This window comes from Macrobrachium nipponense, chromosome 18 (genome assembly GCF_015104395.2).
Source record: "Macrobrachium nipponense isolate FS-2020 chromosome 18, ASM1510439v2, whole genome shotgun sequence".
NCBI lineage: Eukaryota > Metazoa > Arthropoda > Malacostraca > Decapoda > Palaemonidae > Macrobrachium > Macrobrachium nipponense.
This window is the reverse complement of record NC_087211.1, coordinates 63,579,194-63,603,830: the sequence shown is the minus strand read 5'-3', so window position 1 is coordinate 63,603,830 and position 24,637 is coordinate 63,579,194. Positions and strand designations below refer to the sequence as shown.

At 34.9% G+C, this 24,637-nt stretch overlaps 1 protein-coding gene across 1 annotated transcript in view; it reads right to left on the bottom strand.

Moving 5' to 3' along the window:
* Positions 1-12,271: 12,271 nt before the first annotated feature.
* The window catches only part of LOC135196616 (uncharacterized), a 19,893-nt gene continuing 7,527 nt past the window's right edge, over positions 12,272-24,637 (bottom strand). The window contains exon 2 of the mRNA XM_064223457.1: positions 12,272-12,407. Coding sequence (XP_064079527.1) covers positions 12,272-12,407 — 136 coding nt within the window. The remainder of the gene's footprint in view (positions 12,408-24,637) is intronic.

The window sequence follows — 24,637 nt, the reverse complement described above, 5'->3', positions numbered from 1 at the left end:
AAGTTTCGAATTATTTTTCAACCAATTTTGAACTAACTTTGGTGACTCTCCTTCAAACACATAAGTAATATTATTATTCTAAAATCTTGAATTATTTTCAGAAGATAAAATCAATGTATTTTTTCTGATATTCATTTTTGTCGTCTTCCAGAGTTGTTCATGAAGAAACTAGACACGGAGGATACTAAATAAAGTAAACAAGCATTCTGGATTCTTATTAAACATAACTTGATCACATTTAAACTGATGAAGGGCCAGCAATTTTTTTTAAGTAGCTTTGCATCATTATAACTCACTCTGAAAATATATTCAATAATACGCAATAAAGAAAAACTTAATGCATAGATATGCAGTATCAAAAAGCATTTTATCATTATAATTTAATTGATTCGTTACATTTATTCATAAAATTTTTAAAGTAAATAGCGAAAGAGGGTCATTTTTCATAACAAAATTATAGCTCCAGTTTCAGTGATGAAAGTATATGGAACACTGTTTATCGGTATCCATATTATTTCCGCCTAAAATAAAGGTATGAAAACCGACCTTAGGTTAAATATATACCTTAAAATGCACATTGTATTTTGCAGAGGAAAATGGATTTTCTTTTTAGGCTATAATGTCATCCTTTGTAATGAACCTTCTCTCACTAGCGAAGTGGGGATTGGTCATGGGAACAGATCTCAAAAATAGTTATAACTTTGGATTCATCCTTCAGACCTATTTTTTATTGGCCACAAATTATTTTTAAAATTCTCCTCTGCTGTCATTACCAAGTCTAATTCTCTTTTATTCATAAGGGATCAAACAAATTATTATGAGTGAAGATCGCAATGAATAATAGTCTCTCTCTCTCTCTCTCTCTCTCTCTCTCTCTCTCTCTCTAACTCTCTCTCTCTCTCTCTCTCTTCTCTCTCTCTACTGAAGTGATAGGAATATTACCTTCATTACGTGAAAACTATTCTGAATGACAGCCAGACTCGTTAGTTCAATGAAAAATGAAGAACTGAGACGTATGTTGGAATTTTCCAAGAAATTCGATTTTCGATTATCCAATTTTTTATTTATTATTTAGTTTTCATTCAATCTAATTTTTTTTTTTTGTTTTCCCATTAGGAAAATTCAAATGTGATTTTAAGTCTATATACATCTAATTTGAAAATGTCCTTTGGCTGAGAACCATTAACAAAACAAAATTATAAATGGAGAGAGAGAGAGAGAGAGAGAGAGAGAGAGAGAGAGAGAGAGAGAGAGAGAGCTCTTACAAATATGGCACCGCAAGAGAACATCAATGACAACATTTATTTTTGTTTGGGCGTAAACTTCCGGAAGTTGGGTGATAAATAAACTCGCAAGATTAATGGACCGGGTCTGGCACTTTGGAGAGCATGGGACGTCGAAGTAAGTAACCAAACTAAACTTTAAAAAGACAATTTTTTATAAGTTTTATTCTTCTTCCTGAACAAGGGATAACTTTAACGGGAAAGGTTACTCCTTCTCTCTCCTCCTGTTTATCTTCTTCCTGAAAAAAGGGAAAGGACCTTTATTAAGACAAAAGGTTACCTTCCCTTCATCTCTCTCCTCTACCTTCTCTCTTCCCCCCCCCTCTCTCTCTATTCCTCCGGTTCTCCTCTCTCTCTCTCAAACTAAAGACACCCACACGCATACACACACATTAGACTCCATGACTACTATCCCCTTTTCTCAACTCCTAAAATATCTTCCTCCTCTTACAGTTTCATCTCCTTACTTCGTCAATCTGAGATCATAACACTTTATTATAAAGGTTTATTAAACCTTAGTTAAGACAAAGGTTGATAAAGACTTGGACTATTCCCATAGCTTGCAAACCCTAGAGCATTAAATATAGCTTGATTTAAAAACAGGAAAAAATTAATGTGGTAATGATTACGTAAATGAAACACATATGATGAGGTAATAAAAAAACGACCTAAAGCAAAAACAAATCAGTTGATTCTAAACTCGTGAACAATGTCTGTGACTGCCTTTGAATTGTCCTCTCTCTCTCTTTCTCTCTCTCTGAAAGGCATGAATGAGACAAGTGAAACATGAATGTAAGAAAATATATAAACAGTGTTAAAAGTAACGTTAAAGCAGCTGTGGTACCTTTTCCCTTTTAATTAATAAAGAAAAAGTTGGATATGATCCTTACCTATCATGGAATCACTATTGACGAGATTATTATAGCTATATTTTATATACCACAATTTATAAGTACAAAATTTGAGCATCTATTCCCCTATCCTTTCTGCTCCCCTCCTCCCTCCCCTCCCCTCCCCTCCCCCACTCCTCCCACCTCCACACCACCACTTGAGTCCCCACCCGGCCTGAGAGTCTTAAAACTCCTCCGTGCGCGGCCGGTGGACACCAAGGGACTTTCTTGGTCTTAGCGGGACTTGGCAGATGGTGGGGGATTTCGGACCAAATGCAAAACCCCATTTTGGGGGATTTGGCTGAGATCTAAAATAGCATAATTTGGATGTGGTAGTTATCGCTGGTGTAAATGCAATAGGTGGAAGAGTGTGCTGCGGTGAAGAGGGAATTTAGTTTAATCGCAGTGAAAATTAAATTCTTCTTTGAATTTTTATTGATGAAAGAGAGAGAGAGAGAGAGAGAGAGTGAGATAGAGAGAGAGAGAGAGAGAGAGAGAGAGAGAGAAGAGAGAGGTGGGGGACCCGATTACCACCTCCTTTAGCAGCGCTGTAATGGCAAGACGGTCGACAGGAAGGTTAAAACAAGATAATGAAAAGGATAAAAAGCTATTCCTCTGTATAGCAGGAAAATTGTGCTCTTATCATCTTTCCCTACAAGAAAAATAAATATAATATTTGCCTATTCAACAATTGATATTATTTGAAGTGACAACAGTACAAATTCTGTTACTCAAATTTCTTTACTAGGTTGGGTTCAAACCGTCATTTGTTCAATATGGAACATCACGTATGTTTGTACCATTGCCAAAGGATATTATGAATGTAAATTTCTCAGTAGACATTTTATAATAAACTTAAAGTAGAAATAATAAATAAAAAAAACGCTGGAAGACAAGACAAATTGAGGCTTAAATTTTTAGATTTGCGAAGCAAAATGCATTTCAGTACTTAGGGTTTATGGATATGTAAGTCTTGAAGGACCTTTCATAAGAAATTTAAAATAAAAATAAAAATGGGGGAAAATACGTTTCATATCTTTCCGTCTTTAACTCGAGTAACTGCACAACATAGAATAACTGATCGAAAAAAGAATTATATATCATATATTCATGTGTTTTAGGCCTAACGTACTAATAAGATTTTAACTCAGTCTCTTCTTATATTCAATCAGAGAGCTATCAACGCTTTGTTTACCGGAGTTCATTGATTTATCATTAATAGAAAGAAAACTATATATGAAATATGGCCTTTCAGTTCTTTAGGTACAAACCTTAAGACCATCACTCCCAGAGGAACGTATCTTTACTTTTCTCTTACTAATGGCCTCTCTAATGACTCCAATTAATTTACTTGTAGGTCTCTAATTAATTTATTTCACTGGAGGTTTTGGAGCGTTCAGGGCCCTTCGAGTCATTAACATAATACCATATAGGTCATAAAGGAGATTAACTTTTGGGAAAGGGTGAGATATTATGATGGCGAAAGACTGGGAAATGGCAGTTGAACAACGACCGGTAGCAACGCTTCCAACTCAACGGTTCGTTTTTCTTAACAGACATTTACAGTTTCTATGTTGTCAAGAGGAGAGAAATAATGATCCAGTTACGAAACCAGATACAATTTAGTCTATACTACAAAGAGAAGATTTTGGCTCTTAATATGACTTAAATTCTTGAATAAAGTAACTGATGGGATATTCTCAAAATCTCACTTTATTGAATAATAAAATTTGGGAATATAGCTCGTTCTTCCCTTTCCTTTTATGAGTTGAAATTTTCCTTAAAGTGTCTACACTTAACGGCTGTGCAAATATCCTAATCAAGAACTGGCACTTTCATGCCGATGAATATTACGTGGAAACCTTCGTCTACCTTTCATAACCCTAAAAATGACTGATGTACAGCTGTATCTGAGCAAGTGCAACAAATTCAGAGAGAGAGAGAGAGAGAGAGAGAGAGAGAGAGAGAGAGAGAGAGAGACTTTCCCTCTTGTGGTCCTAAAATCGATTCTTAACGACCTCTATTACTATACCGTAATAAGTCAGCTATCCGGTGGTATGACTATTTCCGCTTGAGCAGCCTGTATTTACTGAAGTGTAGACATTGCAAAATGTCTTTTCTCTATTTTTCAACTGGAATTGTCATACTCTCTCTCTCTCTCTCTCTCTCTCTCTGTCGATAACTTCTTTCCCCGATATTGATTGTGTCTCTGTTGTGTATTTATTATATTTTTTACATTGTTGCATATGATATCGTACACCATTGTTTGTCACAGCCGTCTTTAATAAAAAACAAACACCTTTTAATTGAATCCACAAATCTCCTAACATTACCTTGAACAGTTCAAGTATACAGTTACCTCAGTGGTAAATTGTCGTCCTCAGCATTTTGAAAAACTAATTCGAAATCTCATGGATAAATTATGTGACAATAAGTACTTAACTAATTTATTCCCATGGTAAATTGTGCTATAGTATACTCACAGTTCTTTTTGTTCTTTTCTAATTAGACATCAGTAATCATAAAAAAAACGCGACACTTGAAATGTCAGGCTTTTCCGACAGGATTTTTTTAAACTTGATGTCTGGCTCCGAAGAAATTTTTTTTAAATTATAACATCAGTAACGTAATTAAAAATTGACTCCTAACATTTACAAATAAAGCTGTAAATTATTCAAATTCCGTTGAATGTCAGTTAATCAACTAATTAAGGAATTCTTTGTTGACAATTTTCTTTCTACAGTAAATACTTGTATGGCAATTCCCAGCGAATGGATGAAGTTCTATGCCGTTCGAAATTTTCGAATGATCTTAATTTAGGGAGTATCTCAGAATGACAAATGTATTCACCTGTCAACATATGTAAATGATTAAGAAAAATGGTATTGAGGAAAATGTCCAAGTTTTGGGTGAAAAACCTAACTGACAGCCTCGAAGTATTAGTGCTAAACAACAAAGAATAATCCAGTGAGTTTATTTGAATGCTATATAAACATGTTAAGGTAAAAGGGAAAAGTATAAGAGCATTAACCATTAATCATGATCCGGGGAAGGTAAATGGAAGGATCTTGATTGGCAAAGTAAGGCGCCCCCGTCATGCATTCCCAAGGCACAAGGCGCCGACTTCCTGACTGACATTCCCTTTCCTCTTTGTGAGAGGATAAAAGCATAACTCAAGTAAAGAAGAATAGACCTCAGTCCTGTACTTTCTGAAGCACCTGAAAATCAGTCGGCTTACAGGTTGTGCTGGGAAGCTTGTCAGACCCGTCATCTAGATTTGCTCATCGTAGAGGACTATTACAGTGACCTGAGAGAGTTCATTTTCTTACAGGTACAAAGTCGTTCAGTAAATACGAGTAACAACTAATGTCCAACTTTAGCACCATTTTGTTGGTTTGTAAATTTTCTGTGATTAGGGTATTTTTTCATGATTAAGATTGTTAGAATCTATAATTAAGTGAGAATTATTTCAAATAATGATAATCATTTAAGAATATAAGAAATATATATGAATATATGGGAAGAGTCAACCAGAGATGATATTTATTGTTACTGATTCAAATATAATTGCATTACTGAATTAAATTCTTCAGATCTAAAATATTAATTCCCAGTCCTAGAATGTCTTTATTAGTTTTAGGACATTTCGATTATGACACCAGTTCTTGCGTCTTTTATTCAAGAATGAAAATAGAGTTTAGCATTGTAATTATGTGGAGTGGCATTCAGAAAGGACCCCGAGTTGTAGCATTTAGTGTTTAATTTGCAGGGAGGCAGATGGTGCTTCTGCAACACATTACAGTTAAATAAAAAGTGTCTTAATTTTGTTTCAGCGTCGCTTCGTGGAGAGAGGGAACTTCACTTTTCGAATGTTCTCTTTTATGGAAATTTAAACAATAAAACGGAGAGGAAGGAATTTGTCACTTGCTACGGCGTTTAATGTTTTTGTTGCAGATAAAAAGGTTTTGTCCCTATTTCAAGACTGAATTTTTTGATGATTTTTCAGTTATGCCCCTCCAACAATAAAAACGTACCTATGTACATTTGCCAATGCATTATTTCATTAATGAACTTTTCATTGCTGAGAAATGCAAGCAACTTTATTTTAGAAAAAAAAAAAAAATCTTTTCCGCTCTTAATTTCTGTCGAAGTAAAAAGTCCAGCTTTCCATTAATTTCCCTTTTCGGGAAACAGAACTTTAATTACCTTTCATCCTGAGACAGCTGTTCCCCCTTCAATCAGCTCCTCTTCCCCCCCAACCTGATCTTCTGTACCCTCTCCTTAGTCTCCCTAGTTTCTTCCCCTTTAAATAACACACAAAGTGTTATATACTCCAAACATAGCGGATTTCTTTTTCTAAACAAGTTCTGCATCATGAAGGGACATGTCTTAATACATACACACATACACACACACACACACACTATATATATATATATATATATATAATATATATATATATATATATATATATATATATATAGAATAACTTGATCACGAAGTATATAAAACGTGACTCTATATAAATAAAGGTTTTTTGCCACGAAGGAAAAAATGAAAAAGCGAGATAGCCAAGTACTTTCGGTCCTGAAAGTACTTGGCTATCTCGCTTTTTCATTTTTTCCTTCGTGGCAAAAAACCTTTATATATATATATATATATATATATATATATATATATATATATATATATATTATATATATATATGAGTGTGTGTGCTTATGTGTATAGGCATGTTTTTTTGAAGGGGGAGGTGACTCAAAAGGATATATAAAACATCGATCTACCCTTCATTCACGTATCAAGCGTGGATTCCTTGTTGAACCTTTATACAGAAGATTGCCTTAGCATATTTTTCTCATGGAAAATCTGTGATGAAATCATTTTTTTTCTTTTAATTTTCCGGCTTTACTGACTTCGATTCATTCACTTTTACATCACATTTCAGTTATCATCCCAGATGGACTAACAGTTCAGTTAAAATTCCTATAAATCAGTTTGCAACTGCTGAAACTGGTAACACATTACGAATACTATTTCTATGAATCTCTCAAAAATTATTTGTCATATCCTCTTATCGTATTTAGACACATGCAGTGTTCTCCTAATATACGTTTTATTAGCAAAAGTGAATCATGTTGGAATAATATTGTTACATCGGCTCAGTCGGGGAAAAAGCTGAGCGCTTATGGTTTTCTGATAAGTATCCGGGAAAAATACAAAAGTGACGTCAAAATGTATGAAAGGAGTGACGTCAAAATGTATGAAAAGCCTCATTTGTGTAAAACTAATTCCATGTGTTTAGAAACATCATTAACTCTGATGATTTCCGTCAGAAAGCGACACTTTCAAACGAATGAAACTGCCAGATTGATTTGGAATTGGTTCAGTTTTCAATTGGATTTTGCTTTGCGGTAATTAACCAAATGTGGCTGGAATGCCGAAGGTCGCAGACGCTAATGGTATGATTGCTTGGGTCGACGTTACTGGCAATACTGTACAAGTTGGAAACAAATTGCTCTCGTAAAAGTCAATTGCTATCGGATGCTATTTGTTAATAAAGCTCATTAAATTCAAAGAAAGCTTTTAACAGTTTCATTACCTGCAGTGCACAGTAGTAGCACTAGGTTAGTTACACTAGATTTTTTTTCTTTCATCAAACTTGTGTCACTGATTATAATAAAGAAACACCACGAGAGATCCAAATTTATTTTGCATCTAATTAACACACTCTCTCCTCATACACATATTATACGTATGTAGTATGTATTTACGTATACATATATGTTGCAATTCTTATAAAACTTGAATACACGACAGTACAAGCGTACGAACACGTGTAAATATATATACATACGTGTGACCTTATCGAGTCTAAAAGAGAGAGAGAGAAAGAGAGAGAGAGAGAGAGAGAGAGAGAGAGAGAGAGAGAGAGAGAGATAAACGTCTTGCAGAGAACCTAAGCTCCTGTCCTTTCACAGGTGTGTAAATAAAGTCGAGTCGTCTCCTTTCTTATGGCAAATGAGTCTCTTGTTGACGCAGCAAAGAGATGAGACTGTCTCTCTTCGCAGCCAATCGCGTCTTTTTCTTTGAGAGAAGATTTTTCTTTTTTTATTTTTGTACTTTGGAAGAACGAATTCATTTGATCCTTTAGAAATATATATCACTGCATGAATTGATGAGTACTTCAGCAAATAAAACCGACTCGAATCTTCAGATGAAAAGTAAATAAGTATTGTGTTGGGATCAGCTCGTGCATAATTCACTTGATTTTCTCTCAGCAATGTAAATTGATCTGTCTTCCGGGTTTTTATTTGCCGATCATGATGAAAATGAATTAAAGATAAAATTATAAGAAAGGTTGATAATTCTAAATGACTGTACATTCCTTACAGTTAATTTTTGGTCATTGATAAATGTATGGCGCACTTTTGATTATAATAAAGATAAAATAATGATGTAGCAAATTTCCTGTTGTTTTCATACTTAACCCGTGAGTATTACACATCATTGTCCTGGAGCAGACTTGATGTGCTGATGAATGATGAGTCTGTTGTGGAAATGGAGTGTGAAAGAGCTAATCTGTAAGCTTTCAATATCAGCACAAGGTATGAGGCTGCAAACCCCACGCCTTTTACATGAGTCTCCACTGTCGTTGCTCACCCAAGGAGTTCACAACCTTCAGGAGGAGCTACTCTGTCTAAGGATGTAATGCGTTTGAATCCCAAGCCTCTAACACTTCCCAGAAAATAGTTTTTATGTAGTACCATTCCGCCATATAATATTGCATCAGTTGCCTTAATGTTTCAGACATAATACATTTGGCGGTATTCAGCAAATGGTATCTGGCGACTGTTCGCCATGCGGCGCAGTTGTAATATGTACCATGTTGACAGACTGATATCCTCTCACTTGCTCAGTTAAGGGTTACCCGGAGCTAGCTCAAGGCTGACCAACAAATAAATCACTTGCTAATGGGTATCACGTGAGTAATCAGTATCCTGGCAGTTAAACTAAACAGCATTGCATTTAAAGGAAATTAGAATGATCATACTTTCGTTTTTTCCTTTTTTTTTTTTTTTAAAGAATTGTGGTATTATATTTTCTTGTGACTCGGCCTACACCATTATTTTCCGTCTGAAGAATAGGTTTTCCTTTAGTATACAAAATCTGTAGGCCTATATGTTTTGCATATACAATCTTAAAAAAAAAGTATTTACTACTATTTCTTTATCATAATTAACATTTGGAAAGATGCTGAATACCAACATAGAAATGTCTGGTTAGGCTTACTGATCCTTGCCTGATTTGCAGATATCTGTGTATCCTATTATAAGCAGTAGGATTTTTGTTGATAAGCAATGGTGTATTCCTTCACAGTTGTTACGCAAATATATGATTGATCATGACAGTGCTGACTGGCCTCAAAATTGTCCACTTGGACTAATTCCGAGCTTGTGTGCTTGAGGAGTAACTAATTCTCGCCTCGAGAGAAAAATGGTTCTACTCATCATGGTCAGGTCAAAAGAAAAATAAAAAAAATGTATTTCCATGTTGTAATCTGCATCAAGATTAGTCAGTAGGTGATACTGATAGTGAATTAGAAGTCGAGTTGATATGTTACATGTTTAAACATGCAGTCACTTTCAATAGACATGCTCAAACATGCAGTCACCCGTAAGCAGACTTAGCCAAAAATGCAGACACTTGCAAGCAGACATGCCCATTTATGCACTCACCTGTAAGCAGACGTGCCTAAACATGCAGTCACATATATCCCAACATGCTCAAACATGCAGTCACCTATATCCAGACATGATCAAACATGCAGTCACCCATAAGCAGACATGCCCAAAAATGCAGTCACAAATAAGCAGATATGCCCAAAAATGCAGTCACAAATAAGCAGATATGCCCAAACATACAGTCATGTACATCCAGACATGCTAAAAAATGCAGTCACCTATAAGCAAACATGCCCCGAAATGCAAATTTGTGAGCAGATGTACCCAAATATGCAGTCACCTATACCCAGACATGCTAGTCACCTGTTAGCAAACATGCCCAAGCATACACATCACCCTTAAACATACATGCCAAAGCATACAGTCATCTGTAACCAGACAGTCCAAAACATGCAGTCACCTTTGTTAAGTAAACATGTCCAAATAGTAGTGACCTGTAAACAAAAATGCCCAGTCACTTGCAACCAGACATGCCCAAACATGCAGTCACCCATAAGCAGATATGCCCAAAAATGCAGTTTCATGAAAGTAGACGTGCCCAAACATGCACCAAACATGCAGTCACCTAAAACCATACATGCTCAAATACCGTCACCTGTAACCAGACATGTCCAAACATGCAGTAACCTTTAAGCAAATATTCTCACACATGCAATCACCTGTAAACAGACATACACAAAAATGTTGTCTTATAACCATACATGCCCAAACATGCACTCGACTGTAAGCAGACGTGTCCAAAGATGCAGTCAGCTGTAAGCAAACATGTTCAAAAGTGCAGTTACCCCTCAGCAGGCATGCCTAAACATACAGTCACCTGTAAGCAGACATGCACATTTATGCAGCCACCTGTAAGCTGACATGACAAGACATGCAGCCACCTGTAAGCACACATGCCAAATAACAAAGTAACCAGTTAGACAAAATTCTCAAACATGCATCCACATGTATCTAGACATTAATAAACACGGATTCACCTCTGGAATCACAGAAAAACATGTAACTGCAGAAACATGTCACTTGTGACCATTTATGCACAAACTCTGACCATTTAATTCTTAATATATATATATATATATATATATATATATATATATATATATATATATATATATATATAAACAGTAAATGGCAGCAGCTCTGATCACACCAGCTATGTTGTTAGCCATGACTAAGCGTGTATTTGCTTTGCAGCCAAGATGGAAATGGTTTGGTTACCAGGCTTGATCAAAAGTGTCTTGTGCAACAGCTGGTAACCTAAATTGTTTTGGATCAGTTGGTAACGCTGATTGATTTGGGGCACTTGGTAGCCCTGATTGATTTAGAGCAGTTGGTAGCCTTGATTGATTTAGGGCAGTTGGTAACACCGATTTGGGGCAGTTGGTAGCCCTGATTGATTTGGAGCAGTTAGTAGCCTTGATTGATTTGGGGCAGTTGGTAACACTGATTGATTTGGGGCAGTTGGTAGCCCTTATTGATTTAGAACAGTTGGTAGTCCTGATTGATTAGGGGCAGTTGATAACACTGATTGATATGGAGCAGTTGGTTGGGGGCAGTTGGTAACACTGATTGATTAGGAGCATTTGGTAGCCCTAATTAATTTAGGGCAGTTGGTAGCCGTGATTAATGTAGAAAGTTAGTGGCTTTAACTGACTTTGAGCTGTTTGTAGCCCTCATTAGAAGTATTAACTTGGCAGCCCTGATGAATGACAGGTGGTTCAGAAAGACAACCAAAAAAATTGAACACAGCTCATTGGAAAGATTTCGCTCCTGACTTGAATTTAATATGGGTAGTTTTCAATGCATTAGTCTTTAGTACTAGTAACTTAAAATAGAGTGACTTACACTATAGTTATTTTTTTTTTTTTTTTTTTACGAATTACGCTATAGTTTGTTGACAATGCAAAAGACAAAGTTAAAGCCAATAGAGCACGAGGAACCGGACGCCATGCAATAACGAGGACTATATTAGACAAACCCATGATTTCAGTTGTGGAAAGTTGAATATCTTTTATACCTTCATAACTAATCTTACAAGGCGTGAGTTTTGACGAATGCGGGGTTTCGTGATCAGATTGGGCTAAGAGACGAGCGAAGCCTAGACCCATGTCATGTTGGGTTTGACTGGCGGCGGCTAGTCAGTAAGCACTGTGGAACTGCAGCACCCCCTATAGATTTCATAGACCTATATGCACAAAATTATGAATATACATTCACGAATATGAGAAATTAAGAACACTGGAATTTCCCACACTCCTTGGGAGCAGTAGACGGAAAACACGTCAGAATCCAGAGCCCAACGAAAGGAGGAACTCATTGCTACAACTACAAGAAATTCTACTCTGTCATTCTATTAAGAGTTGTTGACACTAACTACAAGTTCTTGCACGTCGATGTAGGTGCCATATGTTCCGAGTCTGATGGTGGTGTCTTTGCCAAGACACAGCTCTGTCAAATACTTGACTGGAAAAAAACCAATCTGCCTGGCCCTGAAAGATTGCCAAACGAAACTGAAAAGAAACCTGCAGTCCCCTATTTCTTCCTTAAAGATGACGCCATCGCTCTGAGGCATTATATGATGAAACCTTACCCTGCACGAAATCTGATAGCACATGAGCGTATCTTTAATTATCGACTGGCAGGGCAAGACGTACAGTGAAGCATGCCTTTGGATTAGTAGCAAACAGGTAAATATTGTTCACAAATATCATAATGTATTTTTTGGTTTAATCTTGTTTAAAAGCTTCTTAACCTCCTTGACAAAAAAAAAAAAAAAAAAAAAAAAAAAAAAAAAAAAAAAAAAAAAAAAAAAGAAAAAAAAAGAGGAAATCGAGGAGTTACATCCTCACATCCCTGTCTCAAATAAAAAGATGAGGGAAAGAGATGTAAAATGATCCTCATCACCAAAAGTAAATAAAAGTGTGAGGGAATCGAGAAGTCAGTGCTACCCTCTCCTCTCTTTCTCTCTCTATCTCTGTCTTAAAAAAAATATATATATATACATATATATATATATATATATATATATATATATATATATATATATATATATATATATGTATATATACATATATATTATATATATATATATATATATATATACATATATATATATATATATATATATATATATATATATATATATATATATATATATATATATATATACATATATAATCTACTCGCATTGTGGAAATAATCGAGATGATAAATCGTCTCCCCAAATAAATGTGTGCGGAAATCGAAGGGTCAAGCAGTGACTGTGATATACATATCGGGAGAAAGAGATCGCTAAATTCTAAGAACGAGAGTAATCATTTGTGAAAGTTCGATTTTCTGATTGAAAGTCGAATCTTGCTGGTGGTACGCCAAACCTCTCAAATTATATCTAAGAATGAATAACCTTAACTTTAAACACGAATTCATGAATATAAATATAAAGATACAAATTGCAAACCATTTCACTGTAAACTTTGAATGAATACTTCTTTTGCTTGCAGCCGAAATAAATGTGCTTTTAAAATGCAACTGAAAATCAAAGTTGACAAATAAACAGAAAATGACAAGCGATATTTTCCCTTGTATAAAAGAATATGTAAACCATCTGTTCCTCTGCACCAAGCATGAAACAAACTTCGTCTGTCAAACACCACTGCACATTTCCTCAGCGATGGATTGGCGTGAAACGCTTAGTCAGGGGTAGTCCGTGTTCGCTGCTGCCAAATTAAATGTATGCGAAATTTTAACCTAGCGATTTCTCTCCATAGACACTGATGTGCAAATCTAGATTCAATATAACTTCATGCTGAGCTAACTGGTACATACGACCCAGTTGTGAAATCAATTTCTCTCCGGTAATGCGAGTGATTCAGTTTCGATACAATGACGTATACCTAAAACTATTTATTCATTGGTGGAGAATAAAAATGAAAAAAGACTTTTAGCAGATAAGATTAAAGATAAAAGTAATTTTGGACAGAGAAAGAGGAAAAGAGAGAAACAGAGATAGGCAGACTGAAAATGACTAAATTTGTAAATAGTACAAATACCATCTCTGTAGAGCTAAAAAAAAAAAAAAACATTTTGTGATATTTCAATAAGCAACTGTTCAAATAACATTATTACCTGTAACGAAAACGGATACTTCGAAGTAACAGAATCGTATCGTTTATTCACTAATAAGATTCACACTATAAGCGTTTCAGAGGTAATTTTATTTTTTCAGTATTTCAGATATCTCTCTCTTTCTCTCTCACTCTCTCTCAATATTATTCATAAAGAAAGTTGAATATAATAAAAAATTCTCGAAATTCAGTTGACGGAGATACAGCCTATCAAATACCCGTTGAAAACTTTATTCAATCTGAAACGTCATGTTTCAGTAATAAACATGCGACGTTTCGTAATTATCCAATTAATTACATCATAAGGGCTGTTAAAATGAAAAATAAAATTCCTAGTAAAATGTAAAAACAAAGCTAAAAACTAAAAGTTCAAAAATGCAAAAGCTAAAAATTATTCTTACAAAGTGTACGAAATATACACATTAAAATGAAAGGAATTACATTTTTTAAAAGGACATACATTAAAATGAAATATAAACGAACATAAAATAAAAAAAATTGACAAAAATTGAAAGCAGCAGTGAACAGTTACAGAACAAGAGGTTAAGGACCAACCTAGAGGAGTGACAGCGTTAAACTAAACGTAAACATAAAAACATATAAACAACACACGTCAAGGCAAATACAAAGGGGAGGGACCTTGTGCCCCTAACAGGTTTCCCTCCCAGAGAGGGTACTTTCCAAGGTATTTATTATTCAACAATGTTGTTGCTGCTCTTTTTATTAAGAACTAACTGCAGTACAGACTCATAACCCTCTAAAATTCGAATGTGCAGCTTGTAATGTTTCAAATCAAGGGACTTCGATCCGAAATAAGAGGGAGGCTATGCAGTGCAGTTTCATACCTCTACTTGTAAAGAAGAAGAGGGAAAAACCGAGAAACTATTAACGTAACGGAGGAGCCAGGTGAGAAAGTCGATAGAGACCGTGTGGCCAGAAACACCGGTCAGGGAGTTTCCGATGCAATTATTGACAAGCGCACTCGACCTCCCGTTTATATTTAAATGCTAAACAGCCATTACACATTCCATGTTTCATGGCGCTCACTTCAAGAGTTTCTATCCCATTATTTTCGCTTCAATATCCATCCATCACTATTGGAAGCGATTTACCGAGGACACCTACATTTAGTTGAAACAGTTGTTTAATTACCAAATTTTAAAGGTATATAATGGTAATAAAAAGGATGAGTTGTTGATTATTTAACTCTAGCTAAATTCTACTAAATCCCCGTAGGCATTTAGTGCCGTCATTGCAACCTCACGTTTATAAAAGGTGCTTGCATCTACCTTTGGAACTTATCTGTCTTTTAGTTTACCCTCGGTTCCTGTTCCCCTCTTGCAGTTCTGCTGTCTAGCACCTTTGTATTCGTTGTGCATCTCTGGGGATTTCTGCCCGTTTTCCCCCCCCCCTTTTGATTTTTATTCTTGTACTTCGTTCCTTTTTTATTTTTTTTTTATCTTTTTATTATTTTTTTATTTTGCTTTTTTTGTTCTTATCTCTGTATTTTGCTGTCCAACTACTATCCCTCGCTCTTTAATTGTCTTAACCGCTGGATGGCCGGAAGAGCCCCAGTGCTTGGCTTGAGTCTTAATTTCATGAATCAATCACAGTTAACTGTATATTCATTATCACAACTGCTGCGCACCAATAAAATATTCATCTACCAAATTACTTGTGTTAAAGGTCACTTGCTGTTATCAAGTGAATTCTATTTAATGATGTCACATTTTCTTGCCTAATTAAATATTGGCATATAGGTTTCTGAACCGTATTCTTTTATAAGTGAATCATTATGAACTACCTAAATCGTATAGTCGTTCATTTTTACTTATTATTATCCAAATCTGGCAAATACTCACTACAGGATACAAATCGGATTAAAAACTCCATTGTTTGAAGTCCTAACGATCTTTGCCTTAATGAAACTAAATACCCGCGACATAGTTAAACTGTATTCTTGATCATTGGAGTCGAGAAACAGCGGAAAATAATTATGAAATTCGGTTGATTAGCAGAAGCGAAAGGTTCATTAGCCTAATTACTTTTGTTTCTTGTCACAAATCATCTGATAATACGTTTATGATTAAATGGCAGGAAGCTCGAATTTAGCTTTATAATGAAATGAAATGAGAGAGAGAGAGAGAGAGAGAGAGAGAGAGAGAGAGAGAGAGAGAGAGAAGCATGGAATTTCACGATGTGCCAAAGGTGTGCATGAGACTAGCATTAAGGGATTGGATTTTGGAAGAGATAACAAGACAGTAATTTTTGGCGGTGACTGGAGATCATATAGGCTGTGAATTGCTCACCCTGGTGGAGGTTTGTGTTTCTTAGAGTCCTTGAAATGGAGTTATCTATTCATGGATTCACCATACTTTCATTTCATCTATTCACCAATATTAACAACACAGGATGATCCCTTTTTTATGTATAACAATTCTATCATTTAGCAATTTTATCATTCATCTTTGTTATATCTTTACACGATGTTAGGTATTCACGACAGTCAATACGCATTTGCAATTTTACCTAAATATTTAACTTACATGACACATATATTAACGCTTATAAGCAACATTATTACACGAGATCTCGCGTTGGAAAACTTGTTTATAATTCAAGTTAATCAGAAATTGACTCCTATTGTATTACACTTATGCCATTAGAATTTAGACGTTCGTATATACATATTCGCTGGAATTCCGAATTCTTTGCCATTAAACCTGGCGCGTCATACTTTGACTACTTTTAGCTTTCATCGCGTGCATTATATGCCACTTGGGCCAATAATAACATTCTACGTATCTGAAATTTCATTAACAAGTCAACGTCACGTCAGGATTGCTCCAACTAAATATGTGTTCTTTTCTGAATAAATGGTAATAAATATAAGTCTGGTAAATATTCATCTAAAATGGTCTCCTGCTTCAAAACCCACACCCCGTTTTCTTTGACGACATTGTCAAAATGGGACATTATGCTGTTCCACCGCATTTCCATCTGGTTTAGTCCTCGCTTCTCATAAAGTGATCCTCGTTACTCGACAGAACCGATATTGCCGGATAATGTTCGTATCCATATTCGGTATCATGGGAAATCTGGCCTTCGATAGCTTCTCTCAATTGGCCCATTTGTCTGGCGTCACGAGAGGAGAGACTCGAGCAAAGATAAGTTGGAGGCTGCGTTAACAAAAATGGAAGCATCTTTTGTGATGGAACAAAATCATTCTCTCTCTCTCTCTCTCTCCAACAGTAACATAGAGAAAATCTTATATTTTTTCAGATAAAAAAAATGTAATAGAAGCACAGTAACGCACCTCTCTAATAACACCCCCATAAAACAACTATCTGGATACATTTTTAATCAATATCCCTCTTTCTTATGACTCAATTGATATAGAAAGACTTCATGGACTTTGTTACCTCAGCCAAACTATCTCAAGTATCGTTTCTTTATTCTAGTTGAGTAACAAATAACTGATGTTCATTCCCAAAATTTTGCAGGTCAATATCAGAACTTGCAATTAAAAAAAAAAAAAAACACAAAACGGTAGAATTGTGCACGAAGAAATTCTTTGTCTTGTTTTTTTAAACCTTTATCATTCTTAACATTAAGATTGCGTTTTTAATTCTCAATAAATTACACATTTTGGTAACGATAAATCTGAAATTAAAGCTTTAGAATAAATGTTGATAAAAGATGAACTAATACGTATATGTCTGTGTGTCGTGTTTATATCAATCACTTTACCATTTTTGAACTTCTATTGTAATAGGCACCCAATCCTGTGATGGAAAACTATTTTTAAGAAAAAACTTACACAAACAGCAAAAAAAGGGGAAAAAAATCAATGTCCGTTTTTTTTCCAACTCTCTACATGAACAAAGTCATAAACAACTACAAAATGATCGTCCATAACTAGTAGTTTAAGGTTCAATGATCACAAAAACACTTCCCGGTTCGAATGACGTGTCCAAGGGCAGCAAAGTTTTGAATGAATGAATGAATGAATGAATGAATGAATGAATGAATGAATGAATGAATGAAGTTCGCATGAAATTCCGAGCAATGTGACGCCCCATTGGGTCATTCCGACTAGTTTCCGATAGAGCAGGAGCGACTATATACAATGTTCTGAATTGTAATGGATTTTTTTGCACACAAATTAAAATCATATCGATATTAGAGTATGGGCACCTATTGTTATTACTGAAAACTAAAATCCAACAATAATTTAGTAGTAACAAAACAAAACTTGAGGCAAAATATTGTAAAAAATAAATTTTCATGGTATTACTCATATTATGAGTTCATATATTTTAAGAATAACCAATAAATGAAAATACTTCTCGAAAGATTATTGCATTGGTGGTATTATCAAATGAAGATACCTCCTGTATTATGACTAATTGGCGTTTTATTAACTTTGTCTGTCCATCTCACTCTCTCTAGTCTTTCTTTCTCAGAAGCTTCCTGTGTAAGAAAAAGTATCTTATTTATGTTACTTTGTACAAGACGCAGCAAACTGCAAACTGGTCTTACTCCTCAGACGTCACCTCAAGGCGGTGAATCCAAACGAATGACGTTAATTTGTGACAGCTTCATCATCAAGTCTCACACGAATTTTTCCTACTTATGAAAACAATGAATGGCGATTTAGCAATGAAACTGGAATGGTGCTATGCTTAGCTTCAATTAGGCAAATTAAAGTCAATGTTGTTCGTGTTGATTCCGGCATTATGAAAACAGGCAGAGAGATTGAGATCCGTATGTTTAAGTATAACTCACTCAGCCACTCAAACCCTCATTTTGTTTGACCTTGGCCTTTTTTGTTGTGATATACGAGTATATCACATATTTTTGCCTTGTTTTTATCTCTCGTAAGAGCGATTAATATAGTCAGTCTCATGACGATCCCTTAGCGAATTCATTATCTGAAACACCTTATTGACACAAATATTAAAACTTACTATTCTCTGTCTTACAAGAGCGGATGGGAAATATCCATTATTCAGTTAACCATGTTCAGGATTCCTTGAATTCTTTCGCACTGAATCACCGTATTTTCCTTTTTATTATGTCAAAACAAAAGATCACAATCGATTTTACAGTTTCGTTTTACTCCTTAACGTCATTACGACTACCAACGTAGATGTAAGTCACTCAAAAATATTCTGCAACATGTTCCAGAAGTTCACCTGATAATAATTTATTCTTTTGATATATACAGTGAAATTTGTTATTCTTATTTGTTTTTGTTATAAGAAACTATATTTCGAACAAATAAGCTTAAGAACTTATTAACTAATAAAATAATATTGCATAATCATCACCAATATTATATAAATAAGGAATTATATAATTCTACCATAACCGTTGTCAAAAACACAAAAAAGAAAAAATCTCATAACATCGTAAGTGTTCGTGCGAATGGTTTTGGGCATCAACTTGAAGGCCATGTTCTCTCTTATAGCTACGGCGTTTGTCAAGGGAGTTTGTCGAGCTGCTTCAATGATTCGATGATCCTCCTCAGCAATGGTGCAACGGGGTCGTCTACCTCTAGTTAATATATTTATATTTCCTCTTTCTCTTTGTCGTCGTATCCATTTCTATGCACGGTTGTTCTGTGTATGCCAAGCTGCCGAGCAATATCTCCGATGGAAACATGAGCCTCATGCAAGTTAATGATCGATGACCTGAGAGATTGTGTGGTGTGGTGGCGCCTGTTATCCATCTTATCGGTGCAAGTGACGGTTCGTCAGTGACTGTCGAACCGTCACGAATGACAATACAGTTATTCTTCCCACATTCTATCTACCAGATCTCTATGAACGAATCAAGCCATTGAAGAAATTCCAACTTAACTTCGGACAAATACATTGTGTTTTTAAGTATCTGAACGGTTTTGTTTTGCAGTTTTAACATATATGATATAATTTGCAGTAATTTCCATATTATAGAGTAAATTTAGTGATATTGTGTCTTTTCAGTAAGAAAAAAAATGGGAAATTGGATGAACGAAAGCTAATGAAAACTGTATCTTCAGTTTTCTTGTCGAGTGTACTGTCGGCCAAAAAACTCGTGGCAGAGTTTCATAATTTTTCGTTCACCTGCCTGACGCATGATTCATGCCTTATTTATCTATTTTTTCTTTTCAAAGATGGAAGAAATCATGTGTAATGACGTTAAAAACAGTCACTGATATCTTTAGAACGTTATGTTATGTTATTGTGGAAAACTATTTTCCATATAGCAAAATTGACGTGAACGAAACGAAGTGATAAAAAACGTCATATCACAACCATAGATATACATTACCAAATAGATAGGAGACACCTATCTCTAGTAGTATCGCATAAACATAGTCCTTAAATTATAATTTCAATATCAAGTTCAAGGTAGTTGAACTATTCCATTTGTTAAATTTTACAGAAAACATTGGAAACTCACAAAATGCTATAAAATTAAAAAAAAGAAAAGAAAAAAAAAAAACGAAATCTTAACAGCGTGAACCAGGAGACCTCACTCTATTGCTTTTGATGTTATGTGTGCGGGAATCTAATGCTATGTGTCATTTATCGGTTCTAAGAAACATTCCTCGATGAGCGAGAGAATTATTGCACTGCATTCGTGCAAGTCCTGTTGGAGAGATATCAAGAAAGCTTAATAAACCACAGAGAATCATCATACATAGATGAATAAAATTGTTTAAAGAACGGGAAAATTTAGAACATGGGCCTAGAGGTGGAACACCTCGAAGTACCACATGAGAGCAAGAGAATACAGTAGTGTAAATGTTGCTGAGCCACATTCATTTGTGAACTTTGAAATCTAGTGCCTCGTCACGACATTGCTGAACCAGGAATCATAACTAGGTCTACGCTTATGACTGGTGTCTGATGAAAACTTTTAAATCTACACCTGAAGTCTTTGGTAGTTGTCTAATGAATAAGTCTAATGAATAAGCAAACTTATCTTTGATAGATGAGAGATTCAGTTAGGCTTACTCTTTTAGTTTTGTTTTTTATCGGTGGCCAGTGAATACCACGGATAGGGAGGAAAACGGTTTCAATGCTGCATGCATTTTTTTCTTCAAAACCTAAAGAATACATTTTATTGGGAGATACTTTATTAACATCGGCCTAATCCTTCCATCACTCCTATCGCCACTCCGCTCTCTTCTACATCTCAGGCGACTAGATCCGACTTCTCACTACGAACTCCTCGTGAAAGCACCACTAATGATAACGGTTATTTTAAAATTCCCAGCACCGACAACAGACGCCTTAAATGCACGTTTATAAATTATTTTCTGTTCAAAGACACTTCATCTTTCATTCCACAAAATATGTGCATACACTCGTGTTACACCCTGTAGCCGTCAAAGAGCAACCCTTGATTAAAGCAGAAGGTTTTTCTTGAAAGAAAAAGAAAAACATATGAAATAGACTTAAACGAGAACGTCACCTTTCATATTTCTTATCCTTTCAGCTACTTATAATATGCTTATGGTAGTAGGTCTAGAAGGTATATATGTGAAACTAATTTGAATTAATTTCTATTTAGAAGAAATGAGTAGCTACAAAAAGATCAACCTAAGAAAGCTTTAAAAAAAGTAAGCCTTTCTTAATGTATTCGTCAGTTTTGACTCCCGTAGGTTTCCAATGTGTCCAAATGAAACAGGATGATATGCAAGGAATTCGATAAAAAGACAATTATATTCGTTTGATTTTTTTATGATTGCTTTTTAACTTTGAATAGCTAGGACTGAGTTAATCATGCTAAGCAATTATGAAAAGGATAAGAAGAAAGGCGAACATGGCTAATAAAACAAGAATAACGGGAATAGTAAAATCAAGCAGATTGAATAGATATATTATATATATATATATATATATATATATATATATATATATATATATATATATTGTCGATTTAAATATTCATTAATATTACGTATCTGAGAGAGTATACTGCTGAAAATAGACCTAGGCAAATCATGTGGGAAAAATCAGAAGTCCAATTTAGGCCCACTAAATGTGTCATGCAATTATTTTATGATCAAAGGACAAAATTAGTTTAACTAAACATCATTTTCAAAGAATGTTAACGCCTTGATGTATTATTTATCGGCTGTAGGAGACGAAATGACAACACCCAGTGCAGTACGATACGTTGGGTCAAGACTCGAGCGGCAGCAAACCAACATCAAAATCTTCGGTATGCTGTCACAAAGCTAGAGTTGAGAACAAAATTAGAAATCATGGACCCATCGGTATATATTTTCCTTACTTTGCAAAATAATTATCTTTATACATTGAATAACTCTACTCAGTTCTAATGCAATTTATTTCAAGTATAGCATCTTTGAAAGGAAATGTTATTTATTGTTAAGTAAATAATCTGGCACCTGCATATGGCAATATTTCCATAACGAACAATGAATTAAGAAACTACGCCAATTCTTCGTTGCCGTCTGTACATATATATATATCTGACCCTATTATGTATTCCGATTTCCTTTAATGACACTTAGGCCCACATGCTTAATCGCTTATATAATCTGCTGAATTAGACTAAAAAATCTCAAATATATGTTTGCATTACATAGTATATAATCGTTGTTTGTTTTATACTTATATATATAATATATATATATATATATATATATATATATATATATATATATATATATAAGTATAAAACAAACAACGATTATATACTATGTAATGCAAACATATATTTGAGATTTTTTAGTCTAATTCAGCAGATTTTGGATATAAGCGATTAAGCATGTGGGCCTAAGTGTCATTAAAGGAAATCGGAATACATAATAGGGTCAGATATATATATATGTACACTCGACAAGAAAAACTGAAGATACAGTTTTCATTAGCTTTCGTTCATCCAATTTCCCATTTTTTCTTACTGAAAAGACACAATATCACTAAATTTACTCTAGAATATGGAAATATACTGCAAATTATATCATATATGTTAAAACTGCAAAACAAAACCAAAAAGTTCAGATACTTAAAAACACAATATATGTCCGAAAGTAATTGGAATTTCTCAGATGGATTCGTTCATAGAGATCTGGTAGATAGAATGTGAATTCTGATTTTAGCACTATGTATCACGACAACAATATTTACTCGTTTTGCTTCATGAACGGGGACATATTGCATCATCGTAAGTGGTGAATGCAATTATTTTAGTTCTACAAACTTATGTTTGTATTCCAAAGCGATTAAAGTTAGCTGACGTCAATGGCACTCAATGTTGCGACGGCTATGGTAGGTTGAGCCAAATCTAGTTGCATCCGCAAGAGCGTTTTCTATGATGTGAGGAGGAGCCCTAGAACTTCGAGCGGGAAAGCGCAAGTCATTGGATACTGGCTAAGTAACAGATTTCACACTTTGATTACTTTGACGCTGACATGGATCGAATGCTAGTTGCTGTTTACAAAGCTACTGTCTTTAAATATAAATCTTAATCAAGGTTAAAGTAGCATGTCAGCTCAAAGATTTTCTGGCTATATGCTCCCATTACAAAGCAGTTCAAAGTAGCCTACAGCCCTATACGACTGCATTTCTTTGCCGCGAGGCTGAAAGATCTCTCACGATATAAAACTTTAATTGCCTGTGCAATACATATTGAGTTATTTGTGGTAATGAATATTTTTAATTAACACGGTTTTTTTTTTTCGTGAATTGTGGATGAAACCCGATTTTCACAAGTAAAGACTATATATATCAAGAGAGCAAGAATGACCGCACCCTGTGCTAAAATTTTCCACGTCTTTTTGCAATCTTTGATGAATGCTACGGCAACTGTCGAATGTAATCAAGATTAGGGTATGAATTCCTTAGAGAATTAACTTGAATAATTATGATCCTTCAAATTTTATCTAACATAGTGCAGCACGATCTTGGCAGTCATATCATATCGCGCAAGCATAGGTCTATCGATAGAGATACTTAATTCATTATATTTTCTTCTGCCTCTCCCCTGTCCACAAGTCCGTCACAGTACTATAATTCTCTCTCTCTCTCTCTCTCTCTCTCTCTCTCTCTCTCTCTCTCAAAGAAAATATAATGAAATTAAGTAACTCAATCTCTCAAAGTAAATATAATGAATTAGGTATCTCTATAGATAGGACCTATGCTTGCGCTCTCTCTCCTCTCTTCCAAGTGTCTCTCTCTCTCTCCCTCTCTCCCCACTTTTGAAACATTTGAAAAATTATTATCACTTAATCTCTCAAAGTGAATATAATGAATTAAACTAGCTCATCGATAGGCCTATGCTTGTGCGCTCTCTCTCTATCGTCATAATATTTCATTCTTTTCACTCTATTTGTTCCTCACGATTTCCACAAATACTGCCCAAATTTTAAAACCCTTTCTCTAACTGTTTAAGATCCATCTTTAAAATTACGTATGAATTTTACGTCAGTTTAGTGTCAAACATTACTTATAAATAAGGTTTCACAGTAGGCTTTAAAAAAGAATGATCGATATTCTACCCTGAACTGACGTTACCAAACCAACATTAACGAATACAGAGCTGTTTCTACATTCAAGTATAAATGATTA